The 14,297-nt window shown below is 36.8% G+C and overlaps 1 protein-coding gene across 6 annotated transcripts in view; it reads left to right on the plus strand.

Annotated features, from left to right (window-relative positions):
* The first annotated feature begins 240 nt into the window (after nucleotides 1-240).
* The window catches only part of PAM (peptidylglycine alpha-amidating monooxygenase), a 66,059-nt gene continuing 52,002 nt past the window's right edge, over nucleotides 241-14,297 (plus strand). For all 6 annotated transcript variants that reach the window (XM_061479030.1, XM_061479033.1, XM_061479031.1 and 3 more), the window contains exons 1-5: nucleotides 241-721; nucleotides 1,894-2,014; nucleotides 3,965-4,022; nucleotides 6,720-6,807; nucleotides 13,387-13,472. In XM_061479030.1, coding sequence (XP_061335014.1) covers nucleotides 630-721; nucleotides 1,894-2,014; nucleotides 3,965-4,022; nucleotides 6,720-6,807; nucleotides 13,387-13,472 — 445 coding nt within the window. In that variant the 5' untranslated portion in view covers nucleotides 241-629. The remainder of the gene's footprint in view (nucleotides 722-1,893; nucleotides 2,015-3,964; nucleotides 4,023-6,719; nucleotides 6,808-13,386; nucleotides 13,473-14,297) is intronic.

Below are 14,297 nucleotides of genomic sequence, written 5' to 3' on the forward strand. Positions count from 1 at the left end.
CATCTTCTGATCCTATATGGATGAGGAGGAATCAACAGACTTGATGCAGTCTTTGCTAGGTTGGACTAAATAAAGCTTGTGAAACAACTTCCTTTAATGAATTTAAAATGCCACAACAGGGATTTGGTGAGAGCTAATGCTGTAATGCATTACTCATCCTTTATCTGCTTCTATTTTTACAGGTTCTGAAGGATGATTGATGCTGGTTTCTTGTGAGGATGGAATTCCAACCCCCACAGTTTCTGTGATGCCAGTTGCAGCACTGTGGATTGATAAGTAACATGCAGATTTAATTGCACAACCTGGGGAGAAAGCAGTAGGAGTGCTACTTCTTTTCAGCTGCCTAAGTGGACAGAAGTACAGTGTCATCTATCTGCAAGGGAAGATCCTTCAACAGAATTTTACAGCTAATAATAGAGACAACATAGCATCATCCACCTTCCTGGTTTACTGTGTATCACCTTCCAAGACAGATGGTCTGTCAGAAGCTGGAGGATGCCCGCAGAGCACATAATAATGAAGTAGTGAATTGATACTGCTGCTGCAGCCTAATTGTCAGGATCACAGCCGACAGAACTGTGCTGCCCTTTTTCTGCTCTCTTAATCAGGCCAAGAGCAGCAGGGTGGTCATGGCTGGCCTCTTTAAAAACCTGCTAGTACTGTTTTTTGTTTTTCAAAACACCTGTTTGGGTTTCAGAAGCCCACTTTCTGTCTTCAAGAGGTGGGTTATACAGAAAGACCGTATGTGTTAAATGTGTGCAGTCACTATATTATGGATATGTGAAAAAGCATGTCCTAGATAAAAACACGTATGGTGTTTGTTTGGTTTTGCTTAGTTGCTCTGAATTTATTTTCTGCAGTTTTGAAATGGCACTGTTGTCATACTGAAGGCAGAAAGTCTTGTTTTATTCATAGGTTGCTTTATAAAATATGAGTTTAGGATGATAAAAGAACAAATAGTGAAAATTTTTAGGTAACACCACAGGTGTATTTTAGACTACACTGGGTGTAAATATATTTCAACTGCTTAAGTTAGCTTCCAGTATAAAATGATATTTTAACGAGAAAGCATCATCTAGGTTAAAACTGGGCAATCCTGGGAGCTGGGGCAGGGGGAGTTGTATGCAGAATTGCATAGGTAAACTTGAATATAGTTTGGACAAGAGAAGTTGTAGTCTCTTAGCTCTCCAGAAAAGTGTTCTACTCTTTTTGAGGCATATTGGGCACTGTAGTTATCACGTCACTTCTGTATCTTTATATATATATATATATACACACATGAATATGCATATTTCAAATTCATATCAACGTTGCATTGTGTTTCAGATGTCTTACCATTTAGTTCCTTACTGTGACCTATTTTTTTTTTACAATTTGTTTATACATTTCATTCAGTACAGACTTTGATATTCACGTAAAGTTGTAAAACTTATTGGTTTACTTCTCTGCTTGTAATAGGAGTTGCTATATATGTTGTGGTGTTGGAATTAAAAATTTCCCCTTTACACATAATTTAATCTGTATTGCATTACACATCAGGCACATAGTCTTAAAAAAAAAAGACCAAACCAAACTTGTGAATGATTAACAGTACTTGAAATTTTCCAGTGAATTAATTCTCTATCTGTACATCAGTGTACCTCAGACAACTTCTTAGATGAGATGACAGGCTACATTTTAGCTAATGTTTTCCCAACTAGTCTGTGTGATTGCTCAGAGGAACTGTCTCAGTAAATGCTTGGTAACTTAAGCTCGTGAAGGAGTGAAATTTCCACATTACTCCTGGAGCTCCTTAGCATTGTCAAACTTCCCTGCTAGTTCTCAAGACCCTGCTTTTTAGAAAGACATAACAAAAGTCAATATTTTTAAAAGTCTTTCCTCCTTCATTTTAAGGTACAAAGACACTACCAGATCTTTTTCCAGTGAATGCCTTGGAAGTGACCAGCCAGTAATTTCACTTGGTCTGTCAGATTTTGCATTGGACATTCGCATGCCTGGTGTGACACCTAAGCAGGTGAGAGAAATGCAGTTTTTCTTTTTTGTACTTACTTTTTTTTTATATATAACCTTGGAAAATAAAGCCTTGCCTACAGTATAATTCACATAAAATGAATAAAAACCCACCAGCAAGGTAACGTTTATAGACATGTATGTATGTCCAGAAAAAAGTAAGAAACAGAAAAGTAATCTCAAATGAGAGAAAAATCTTTGCATGTGATTAATTGTATTTTTGAAATTTTGGTTTCATAAGCTGAAATGCTGAAGTTTATTAAAACTAGGAATATGAGTTTTATTAAAGTGAAATATTGCCAGCTGCGCTAGTAAGTCATACATTTATTTGGAGTTGCAGTTTACACTGAATCTCAAATGAGGCCTTAGTGAAATGAGTTCAGTTAAAATTAACACTGCTGCAACTTTGGCAAGCGCAGAAGACAACCGGAAAGTATTTCATAAGGGTAACACTTTTGACCCAGTATTTCAAGCCCCTAAAATACTCCAGGAAAGCTACTATAAACAAGTCATAATAGTATATTCTCTCACGTTAGAAATTGCTTCTACTGAGCCGAGTGAGTGAAAATGAAGACAATAGTTAAGATTTTTAACATTAGCATTTTTAAGATTCACCTAAAAGTCTGAGATTCTACTGTCATCTTCACATGTAGTTTCATTAAGCAAGATAAACAATTATTATTAAAGATTTTTTTTTTTGCAGGGAAGCAATGCAGGGAGTTACATATATCATTAAGAGCCCCTGTGTCTCTTCCAGAGGGCTGCAGATGCTTGTAAAGAGCAGGATATTGTGCTGCAGTAGATGGTGATTCATTGTTGCAGATAACACTTTTAAAAATACTGAAGGGAAAATGAGGTTTTCTGTTCTTGGGGAGCAGCCCTCTGGAACTTGTAATTTATAGTGTCATTCCGGTGAGTGTAAAACACAAATATAGTTTCTACTAGATCTTATTTGTCTCCAGCAAAGTATTAAACTTATAATTCAGAAAGAGTGAGAAGTACTCTCAGTTCATCCACGTGCATGTTTGTAATTGTTTTATTGATTTTACCCGAGGAGCCATTAGTTGAACTAGGAAACAGGTATGAAGGAGTTGGTCACTTCAGATTCCTTGGTGGTATGCACACCTGACAGTCACATTTTTTATTGAGAATCATAGCAAGCTAACAGAAAGATGTGTAACAGAACTAACCAGGTCTTTCGTTTACAATTTATGAGCTGTGTGACCTGTGGTAGAGGTACAGTCAGCAGATTTATCTAATGTAAGAATTTTTCTGGGGGCTCTGAAGCCATTGGTTGTTTAGTCAAAGAATGTCTCCAAGCTAGAAAAAGAAAGGGAACTTCTGAAATAGTACTGCTGCTGAGTTGAGTTCTTCCATAGCATCACTGTAGGCAATTGTATTTAATTTACTTTTCCAAGGTCCTCGATGCTTTAGCTTCCCGGGTAATTCTTGTGGAAAACAGATACTGAAAATCATTCTCTTTGAATACTAAGAAGTCTAACCATCTGCATGTGTTCCATGAAATTGAGATAAATTTTGGTAATACCAGTAAGGTTGTACCTAGATTATGAGCATTCACATTGTTGTTCTGGAATGATTACTACAGGAATCATTTAATTCTTTTAAAGTAGGGGCATACAGCTAACATACAGCTTAAACTATGTAAAAATATATACCTGGTTCATGAAGGAAACATGTACATGTTTTCAAACAGGAGGAGGAGGGAAAAGAAACCCCAAATATTTAGCATGTGGGGAGTGGGCAGTGTTTGTAAACCACTGCAAATTAGTTCAGTGCTAAGGCTTATAAATAGATAATCATTATGTATTAGTTTGTTCAGTAGTCCCTCATTCATCTTCAGAAAGCATAGTGAATTTCGATGCTTTGTTTCCATTTCTTTCATTCTAAATATTCCAAATTTAAAGGTAATATCTGTTCTTTGGTCTTTTAATAGTCCGATACCTACCTCTGCATGTCAGTTCCCCTGCCAGTGGATGATGAAGCTTATGTAGGTGAGTTTTGGTTGACTGGAAAAACCTAAGCAAGCTGTTTTGAAGAACCTCAGCATTTTCTGTTACTTTTTTTGTTTGAATTACATTGACTTAATCTTTGCCTGCCACGAGTTTCCAGAATGCTTTCATCATAGCTAAAGCACAAACAAGCTAGAGACACCTACTTAGAGTCAAGATAACACACTGTTTCTGGAGAGATTCATGAGTAACAGTAGTTAAGAAACTGCATGCAGATGCCTTTGGCAATCAGTACCAAACAGTCCCATTTGTAAAATATTGGCTTTCTGTCTCTAGCTGGATACTTAATTCTGCTCCAGTGAGCAGACCGTTTATTTACCTCCTGGTACAGGCTGCAAATCCTTTGCACTTACAGTCAGTGTTGGCTGCAGTAAGATTTTACTTATCTGAGGGAATAAACAAAGCCAGCCAAATCCTCTCCCCTCCATTGGCTTTCTTTTAATGTCATGGTGCACAAATAGAAGGAAACGCTATTGTAATAGCATGCAAATGCTCTGATCATATAGATCAGCAAACAACACCATCTGTTTGGCAAGTCAAAGTACCTCAAAGGTACTTCTGTTTTGTCTTGCTCATGAGCATACAGTTAGTTGTTCAGGTAGAGAGAAGGCTTTTTGGTGTAACTGAACATAGCTTCACCATCAGAACATGCTAGAAACTAAAATAATACAATGAGGAGTTAAAATGTCTGTATCTTTCCTCCTTTACTCTCTTGTTGTGTTTTAGAATATCTCCACTTACAAGAAATATGGTGGGAATCCTATGTAGTTTTTGTTGTAGTGTGTTGTGAGACTATTGTCCCCTATGGATTTCCTTTTGGAAATCCTTCAGAAACAGAATGTTGTGTTTAGATTTTCATGTATTATAGTATCTAAAAAAATTGAGTAAATTTTCCTCGGTGCTTCCTCTGTATTTATTTTGTAAAGAAGTCAGAATCTGACCTGCTATCTTGGCTGTGAGTTTGATACCAGAAAGGAACATGAGCATTAAAAGAGAGTGAGTGTTCATTGTCTAAAAACTATATCTGCTGTGCAATGTGTGCAATAGACTGTTCTGCTTTCATGTGATTCATAGATACACTACTAACCTGCTGGGTAAGCACTTTTTATTTAGTACTTCACTGAGTTGCAAACTTGCATAGTTCTATTTCTTATTAGATTCCTGCACATTTAGTTCTGTCATTTCGTGTTTACATGTGTTAAAGCCACATAAATTTTCAGTGGTGTATGTGTTTAGAAGGACCTACTAAAAGAATTTGCGTAAAAGTGGTATTTATGCAGTCTCAATGTGAATCATGCAAGGCAGCCTATTTTTTCTCTGAAGACTGGGAAACCTTTAGGGTTTAAGTGTTTACATGTTCTGCACCAGATTTTCATAGGATTTGGTAACCTTCCCAGTGATCACTGTGCTTGAGTACATGTCATTAGAAAGTATAATAAAATTTGATTGCTTGATGAGCAAATTTAAAAAAACAATAAAATCAAAACCTGTTCTGTGAACATAAAGTTTGCCCATGATAGCATTGTTTACAGCCAAAGGTTAATTTTAGCAACATACCTTTTGCTTCTACGAAATGAAATGGCTGTGAGATTAATGTTTAAATGAGCTTGATGAGTGAGATTAATATATAATTTTTCAAGAAAATGCCATTCCAGTTACATTTTAAAAACATATTGTGGTTTTGGTCTTCCACCTTTTGCTTGATTAATGTTTATGAATGAGTAGCCAAACTAGAAACTAGATTGAGTCTTTAATGGTGCAGGTGTTGATAAAAAATAATTTTTTCACTATGGTGAGCTGTATTGGTAGATAAAGGGTGTTCTGGAATTCCAGACACTTACAAGAATTGAGTCTAACAGCAAGCCACTCAGCCAAGAAATATCAAGTTTGTAAGTATAACACCCAGTTTGTCATCTTCACCCTCATGTTCATTCACATGGGTGACTAGTAAATAAATGTATCTTTTTCTTACTGACTCATAGTGAGTCCCTATCTATCAGATTGTGGTGTATGAATGAGATGGAGCCTATTAAGTTCAGCAACACAAATTGAAATAATTAGATGATTTATTACTTTTTTTGTCCGTACGTGACTCTGAGACACTATGGGTTTGTTACTCTAATATGGCATATATTAACTTCCCTGTTACCAAGTAATGACAATTTCACTGTGTTGAAGGCCTCTAATGTTTCCTTAATCTGCCAAACTGTGGACACTGTTATGTTGATAAATTTCTTCGAAGTTCATTCCTTTATAGGAAAGAAAGAGTATTAACTATATCATTGCGTTGTTATTCATGAAGATGAACTTAGAATAGTTTTTTTTTTTAATACATTGCTTAACTAGACACTGTTAATATTAAACTGATGCCATGTTCTCTTCATTTATGTTTCTCCTGGAGTTCCTAAGTTAAAGTAGTACTTGATCAGGAAAGTAAATCAGATTTTATTTAGATTGGTATCAATACCAAAACTGTTACTGTTTTAGCTTGGGAGACAAGCTGTTGAATGGGAATATAAGGACAGCTTGTAAGTGAAAAGCAGAAGGTAAATGAATGCGTGGGCACATGCATGCCTATTTCTAGTATTACAGAGAAAAAATGGTACAAAATGCTCTTGCTTATGTCACTTCTGGTGAAAATAAGGATAGATTATTTGTTATTACCATTTTGTTTTTCAGTTGACTTTAAGCCTCATGCCAGCATGGACACTGTCCATCACATGTTGCTCTTTGGATGTAATGAACCCAGTTCTACTGAAAATTACTGGTAAGAGTTACAGTTTGCCTTTGTTATTTTAGCTAAGTTTTCATGTGTTATTTGCTTCTACATAAACCCTTTCCTGTGTCACAATTTTTTGATAAATTAGAAAAATTTAGAATGAAGAAGAACTGCATAACATTCTGGGTTTTCCACACTTAAAGGTGTTAGTTTTCTTTTTAACTAACTACTCTGTAAAGTGGAGAAAAATATGTGTTTTCTTATTCTTCATGATTAACTGTCTCCGAGGAGGAGACAGAAGCTGTAGAAGGCAGGGTACAATTGGATACCAATAAATCTAGGTTTCTTGTATAGCTGGCTGCTTTTAGTGTATGAAGAAGTGTTCTACCAGGTGTCTGGAAAGAAACTGGGTAAAGAGTAAGCTGAAGAACGTTTTCTGTCAAGTGGTTTGGTGGTAGACTTGCCTTTCAAAACGAGGGCAGAGGGAACCTTTCAATGCCACTAGAATAAGTGTAGGGAACTAGAGTGAAGAGAGTGAAAGAAGGTGGAAATGAATGGTCTGTCAGGTAATTTTGTAAGTTTTTTCCAGGTTTTCAATAAAAAAGAGATTTTGCTGACCCTGCAAAGCTTGTGATTTACTCTGCTCTGTGGAACAATTTTAATTTATATTTTCAGGTCAGGTTGCATAATCACAATTTAACTTTTAAGTATTTACCAAAAAGGTAACTAGTGCTGTAGGTTACAGCTAATAGGTATAGCATAATGTATTTTCCACAGAAAAAAAACAAAACAAAACAAAAATATTAATTTAGCATTTCAAATATTGTCTGCATGTTTTTGGAGATGATTTGAGTAATATTTTAAGCATACAACAAACATTCATCAGAAGTTTTATCTTCCTTCTATCTACCAACCAACAATTTTAATAAAGAAAATGTTGCAATCTTGTCCTGCAAGAAAACAGACACTTAAAAAGTTCCGACAGAAGTAAAACTGTGAAAGCACAGAATTTCTAGTAATTTCTTTTCCCAGCAGTTTTTTCTGTGTTCTTTCTATTGTATCTTAAATGTCACAATGTACTGTTTGAATAGTTTAATATGAAAAATACAGCAACATAAAATGGTTCCCATTGTGGCCTCTTAAAATCCATTTACATCTTGAGTGTCCTAATTAAAACTGAGTAGATTTTACTTGTAGTTTCTTGGGTTTATATGTCTGGAAGTAGTTTTGTTGGAGCCTTGAAATAATCCATATGTGATAGAAAAGTATTGTTACAGGTTGATCAGACTGTATAATCTCTCTTCTTGGAGAGGAACTATGGTCCAGCAGAAGAGCACCAGTGGCAGCTAATGTTGCTTTCGGTTTTGATTGCTGTACTTAACATCTGCCTGTCAAATGATGAAGTATGTAATTAGTTGTGGTGGTTTGATGTTGGATGTCAGGTGCCCACCAGGCTGCTCTGTCGCTCCCCTCCTCAGCTGGGCAGGGGGCAGAAAATAAGATGGAAAAAAAATTGTGGTTCATGATAAAAGCATCTTAATAAAGCAAAAGCAAAGGTTATGCATGAAAGCAAAGAAAAACAAAAGATTTATTCTCTACTTCCCATCAGCTGGCAATCTCCAGCCACTTTCCTGGAAGTAGGGTGTCAGTATGCGTAGTGTAGTGATTGCTTCACAAGACAAATGTCATCATAACGAATGACCCGTTATCCCCTTTCTCTTAGCTTTATATGCTGAGCAGACATCGTGATATGAAATATCCCTTTGGTAGCTTTGGTCAGCTGTCCTGGCTGTGTCCTCTCTGAAGATCTTGCCCACCCTTAGCCTACTGTTAAGGGGGAATGTTGGACAGACAGCCTTGATGTTGTGCAGGCACTGCTCAGCAGTAGCCAAAACACTGGCATGTTAAACAACACCTTGCTAGCTACCAAAACACATCAAAACACATCACTGTGAAGGCTGCTGTGGGGAAGAATTAACTCCAGCTCAGCCAGATCCAATACAATAGTGTTGCATTTAAATATACTTCCAGTTTATCAGATGCAGGTTTTAATTAAATCTTGCTGTTTTTTTCTGTGTGTAGTTCCTGAACTGCAGTATTTGCTTTACATTCTCAAAATAAAAGCTTTTCATGCTGTGTCTCATAATCTTGCATCCTTGTTGCTGCAACAGTTTGGAGCATTTCATCTTGCTCTGCCCATGGCTATCTGAAAGGACAGAAAGATGATCATGTCTGTTCTACATAAAGGAGGCTTTAGACATCTGCATTTATGCCTGTTTGACATACTTACATAAGATCGTATAAATGCCCCTTTGTTATGTATCCATGTGTGTATATAATTAGTATATATGTGTGTACATATACGTGTGTTTACATCTGTATGTGTATATCCTTAAATGTCTTTGTTGTAAACATGTTCATTTAAATGTTCAGATATGTAGAAACTGTGGCATATATTTGTAAGTCATTGCAGAGAGTACATACAATTTGAAAACAAGTCTTTTCCTACTGGTTTACATATGCTAGAGTCTTTCAGCCACTAGCACTAATTTTGTTCTGATGACTGTGTGTTAACGATAAAACATGTTCAGGTTTTTTTTTTTATTATTATTTGTTATTTTTGTTACCTGCAGAGTAATAAGTGATGACTTCACTTGCTCTTCCATCTCCTAGGGACAGAATGACTGAGAACTGACATCTGAGGACACCACTGTAAATCTTGTTTAGCAAGGATCATTCCCTTATAGTTTACATGATGAACATTTTTACATAGCCAGCTTTTATTCAATTAAGGTATACTATAATGGGTTTTTTGCCTTATTGTAGTTTCTTCGCTGAAATTCTGGGCAGCATTACTCAGATGGTTTGTAATCAGTTGTAAGAGCATTGAAATGTACTAGCTCAAGAACTATTTTTCATGCCATTGTGGGCTAGGTGTATTATGAAAAAATAGGCCTTTAGGAGCAGTCAGAATGCAAGTGCAAAATTGATTTCCCTGAGGCATGAAGTTTCATTCAGGCCAGTTTTGAATGTGGAAAAATGGGAGGGGGAAGATACAGCATTCAGATAACTCTTCTTGGGATTCACTGCCCTGTGCCCTTAGCACTGCTGAGGCAGAATCTACGATGCTACTCTGGCGTGGTGGCTTTTCTGGTGACTTGATGCTGCTCATGCAAATGCTCCTGGCCATCTGAAAGGCTCTTGGACAGTGTCTAATGGGGAACAGAGGTGTTTCTCCCTTCTTGAAATACCCAGGCTTTTCCACAGAAATAAAGTAGGATTCTAGGGCTCAGTTGCCCAGGTTGCTCTCAGTGCACCAAAAAAAAATGTATAGCTGCTTCTGTTTCTTGATCATAATAGCCCTAAGAGCAGTTTGTCCACTACGACAAGTTTTGCCTGAGCTGATAAACTGTGCTGAAATCAAAGTAGCATGCCTGAGCTGATTCATCAGAAGTTTGGATTCTCCATAGATAGTCAAAAATGCACTTGAATGATTTAAAAGAAAACACTGAATTATTCAGAACTTCTGAGTCTTCTAGCAAGACAGGTCTCACACTGCGTCAAACCTAACACTGAAATGAGCTCTCTTGAAAGAGGTGATTCATAGATATAGCCTTTATTTTGGGATTAGGCAAGGCAGCTTGAAATAGTTACCTAATTGAAATAAATGTATTAAGTACAGGTTGTAGGTAACCAGCTGCTGCTCGCAGGAGAGCATGTTTTTGAAAGCTTTTGACACCAGTAGTTCAGTAAAGGTTGCAAAAGATGTCAAGACTGGTTCAGTGAAATACTTGTATTTGACTGCTTAGAGGAGAGTGAAAACAGTGTAAAAATTATGAGTGTAGTTTCTTACCATTGTCACTGCCCCAGAATGTTCTGCACCATTAAGCTCAAGAAATAAAAATGATTTTTCTCACTCAGTCATCTCAATTATCTTTCTTTACAACTCTTGGTTAGAATCAAGAAGTTGAGTATAATAGACAAAGAAGTAAACAGAAAATTATTTGTTGTCTTAATCATGGCAGATATCCTAAGTCTTGCTCACATAGTGAATTATTTTGCTTTTTTAATTGTTCAAAACCCCAGTGCCATTAAAAGCTCCTGAACTTACCCAAAATTGAGCCTTTACCAAAATTACCAAAACTGGGCCTGTGGAAGGTCCAGGGCAGTTTATAAAAAAACAAATATATGAGAAGCAGTCAGTCATCTCTATTTCCACACTTCCCCTACTCCCTTGACAGCCACATTTTGGTCACAGTCAAAACTAATTGTTAGTGCAATACTGTGTACTATGCAGTTATAATCCATTTTTAAGGTATTCTGTGCTACTCATTCTGCTCCGAATCTCATTATTTTTTTCCATGTAAAGAAGCAATGAATTTCAGTGATTGTTTATTTTTTGTTTGTACATGTATACTTTTTACTACCTTCCTGCTTTTAAATCTGTTCATCAGTTATCTTAACTCTTCTTTGTGGTCTCTCCTCTAGGTTTGTGTTTTTCTGAAAACTTGCTGTTTCAAAAGCAGCATTGATGGCTACATTTGAGGGTTGACCATTTTTAAAGCATAATGAAAGAGTAATGTATTTATCTTTCTTCACTGAAGTATTCATCAGCCAACATTTCAGGAGGAAACAGCCTATGCCCTTTTTTTACCTAGCTTATGTGATCCTAAAAAATACTGTGGCATAAACAAGGGCTAGCTGGCCCAGAATGTGGTGGTAAAACTGCAGCTGTGCTTGTGGTTTCTGCTGTTGTTCCTCCTAACCAGTCTCTTCATTCAATACAATTCCAAACCAAGTAGTTCAATACCTGGTTAGATCCCTTTGGGTTTTTTTAGATCGTAGCAGTTGAAAGCTGTGCAATTTTTACCTGCAGCTGCACGGGTCATTACTGGTGAGACATTTCACTTAATCTTTAAATGAGTTTTGCTTGTCCACTGGGACGTGTTTGAAGGGGAAAATGACCAGACTACTAGCTGTGAAGGTCTAGATGTGTTATGAGCAACATTAATGAAAACAAAAAATTCCATTTTCTCTTGGTGGTCTGATGATTATGGCAATGCTTTCCGTTAGAGGAAAACACAGCAGGTATGTTGCAGTAAGGCTCCCTGGGATCCCAGAAATTCATAATGTTCCACAGAGGTGGTTTTCCATATGTGCCAGAAAAAAACGATTATTCCTGGGACAGCACCTGGAGAGCATCATCATCATTTATTCTGGAAGGTAGCAGATATGGCTCATTCATCCTCAACAGAAATGTTACTGAACCTGCATCCACTAAAAGTCCTGATCTTTTATGTTTTTATGCTCCTCCTCACGCTGTGTGAGACTATTTTTCCCAGGATTTAAAGTGACTGAAACTGCTCTTTATGTATAAAAGTGTTTTTCCAGGTCTTTCCCAGGTCTGCCAGGTTTTACCAGCAGCAATAAACAGAGGAGGTAAACCATTTTGGTTTGCATTGAAGTCTTTGCATGGGTATCAGCCTGCTGGGATCAGTTGGTGTAGTCTGAATAGTTTGAGGTTGAGGCTTTCTAGGTGTCATACTAAGTGTGCTGCACCTGCAGAATTACTTTCACACTGTGCTCAGTGGCACAATGCTCTGCCAGTGAAGAAGGTACAAATACACTCTAAATAGCCCTTTCCTCTAATAGAGGATTGAGAAGTGCTTCTGTGTGGGTGTTTGGAAACAAGGGATCCTTGTTTGTTTATATCATCCTGTAACCTACACCTACATGTAGCAGTCTTGGCTGTGGTCCAGGGACATTATGTTGTCTGTACAACTGTTTCTGACTGGCCTTTTGCAGATCTGGTAGTGTCTGTGCTTCAGGTTTATCAGTTTTTGCAGGTTCAAGGTGTCTAGATCTTTTTTTGGGAGTTTTTCACATTCCACTCTTAGGGTTGCCTGCAAGGCATTGCAGAGGCTAAGGGCAACTCTGGAGCTCTCAGTTATTGTAAATATTTGTGACCCGTTTGTGGTCTTTGTTTGTTTGTTTGTGTGAGTATGTGTGATTTTTCTGTTTATGGAAAGCAAGAAGTTGTGCAATGGAATAAAATTAACTTAAAGCAGTGAACTTGCTTTAAGTACAGGGAAGAAGAGTGTGAGTGCTTCCTACCAGCTGGTCCATATATAGCTGCTTTTTTTTGTCAGTAATTTTTCAATGAATTTTAAATATCAATTCTGACTTAAAACTTTGATGTCTTGTGTGTTTCTTTCTGCTTTGCGCACGAGTCCAGTCCCTCTGCATAAAAGTAGCAGCCATTGTCATTTTTTGGCACTTGAGCTAGTACTGCTAGATATTTTTATACGGTTCATTCTCACAAAAGGTTCCATTATTTATTTTCATCACTAACTACTAGTTTGATAGGGACTACCACAAATCTCTATAGTTTTGGCCCTGTTTACCTAATGCTATCATAAGGCAGAGGGGAGGGAAAAACCAAAAGAAGAAGGAGGATCTAATGATATCTGAGAAAGCAGCCTACATTGAAAGGGCTTAATCATCATACATCCAAAAACTCTTCGATAGGTCTTAAAATTAGTGGTTTTGCATGTAATTGACCTGTCCTTTCTGATTTAAGAATTAAAAAATCATGTACTGTTTTGTTTTCTTCCCTCATGTTTTTAGGGACTGTGATGAAGGAACATGCAAAGACAAATCTAATATTTTGTATGCTTGGGCAAGAAATGCTCCACCCACCAGGCTACCCGAAGGTACTGTGCCTTTAACGTGAAGTTCTTGTGTGCCAGGGGCAAGGGAGAGAAGAAGATGTGGAAATAAGCACCTGGCATATACAGGAACCTTGTATAATTTTTTCATTATGGTTAGTCGAAACTGTATAAACATCAACCTCATATACTATAAATAAACTAGCTATAATACTTGGGTTTGGTTTTTTCTTCATCGTGTTTGCTATAATATGGGTTTCAGTAGGGGGGAAGAAAGGGGGGAAGAAAGGCTAAGGTAGAAATAGTGGTCATAATATAATGCTTTATTTTTATATAGCATTAGTCTTGCATTTCCTACTGTATGTTATTGGAAGGATACTATTTATGTTTCAGTAGCACACAAACTGCATTAAAATATTTTTGTGTGTTTTGGGAAAGCTCAAACAAGTTCAATCTAAATATTGATTTTTTTTCTGTGTCTTAAGTATGCTTGACATCTTTATGTGCTTTTCATTTCTTCATGCTTTGATGTGCTTGAGCAACATGTTTACTTACCCATTTTGTTGTATGATAGATGGTTTTGCTGAATTCTATCAGAATTTTTTTAAGCTACTTGTAGTGGTATGTCTAGAAAATAGAGGTTGTTCTTTCTAATAAATGCTAAGAATCCTAGAAATACCTATCATCTATGCAGCCTTGGTCTGAAAAGACTGAATTATACAAATTTTTTATTTGATCTTTTTTATTGCCTCTTCATAACTGGGAGCAGTGAACCTCATGAAGAGGTTTATTTTTAGTAATCAGTTCATACACTTACCAGCACAAGTGTTATTTGATTTGGTGATCAGAATGTCAAGTAAAAAAATAATT

The sequence above is a fragment of the Pezoporus flaviventris genome, unplaced genomic scaffold (assembly GCF_033815535.1).
Source record: "Pezoporus flaviventris isolate CSIRO_AGI_PZ_B2104156 unplaced genomic scaffold, CSIRO_AGI_Pfla_v1 ptg000140l, whole genome shotgun sequence".
Taxonomy (NCBI): Eukaryota; Metazoa; Chordata; class Aves; order Psittaciformes; family Psittacidae; genus Pezoporus; species Pezoporus flaviventris.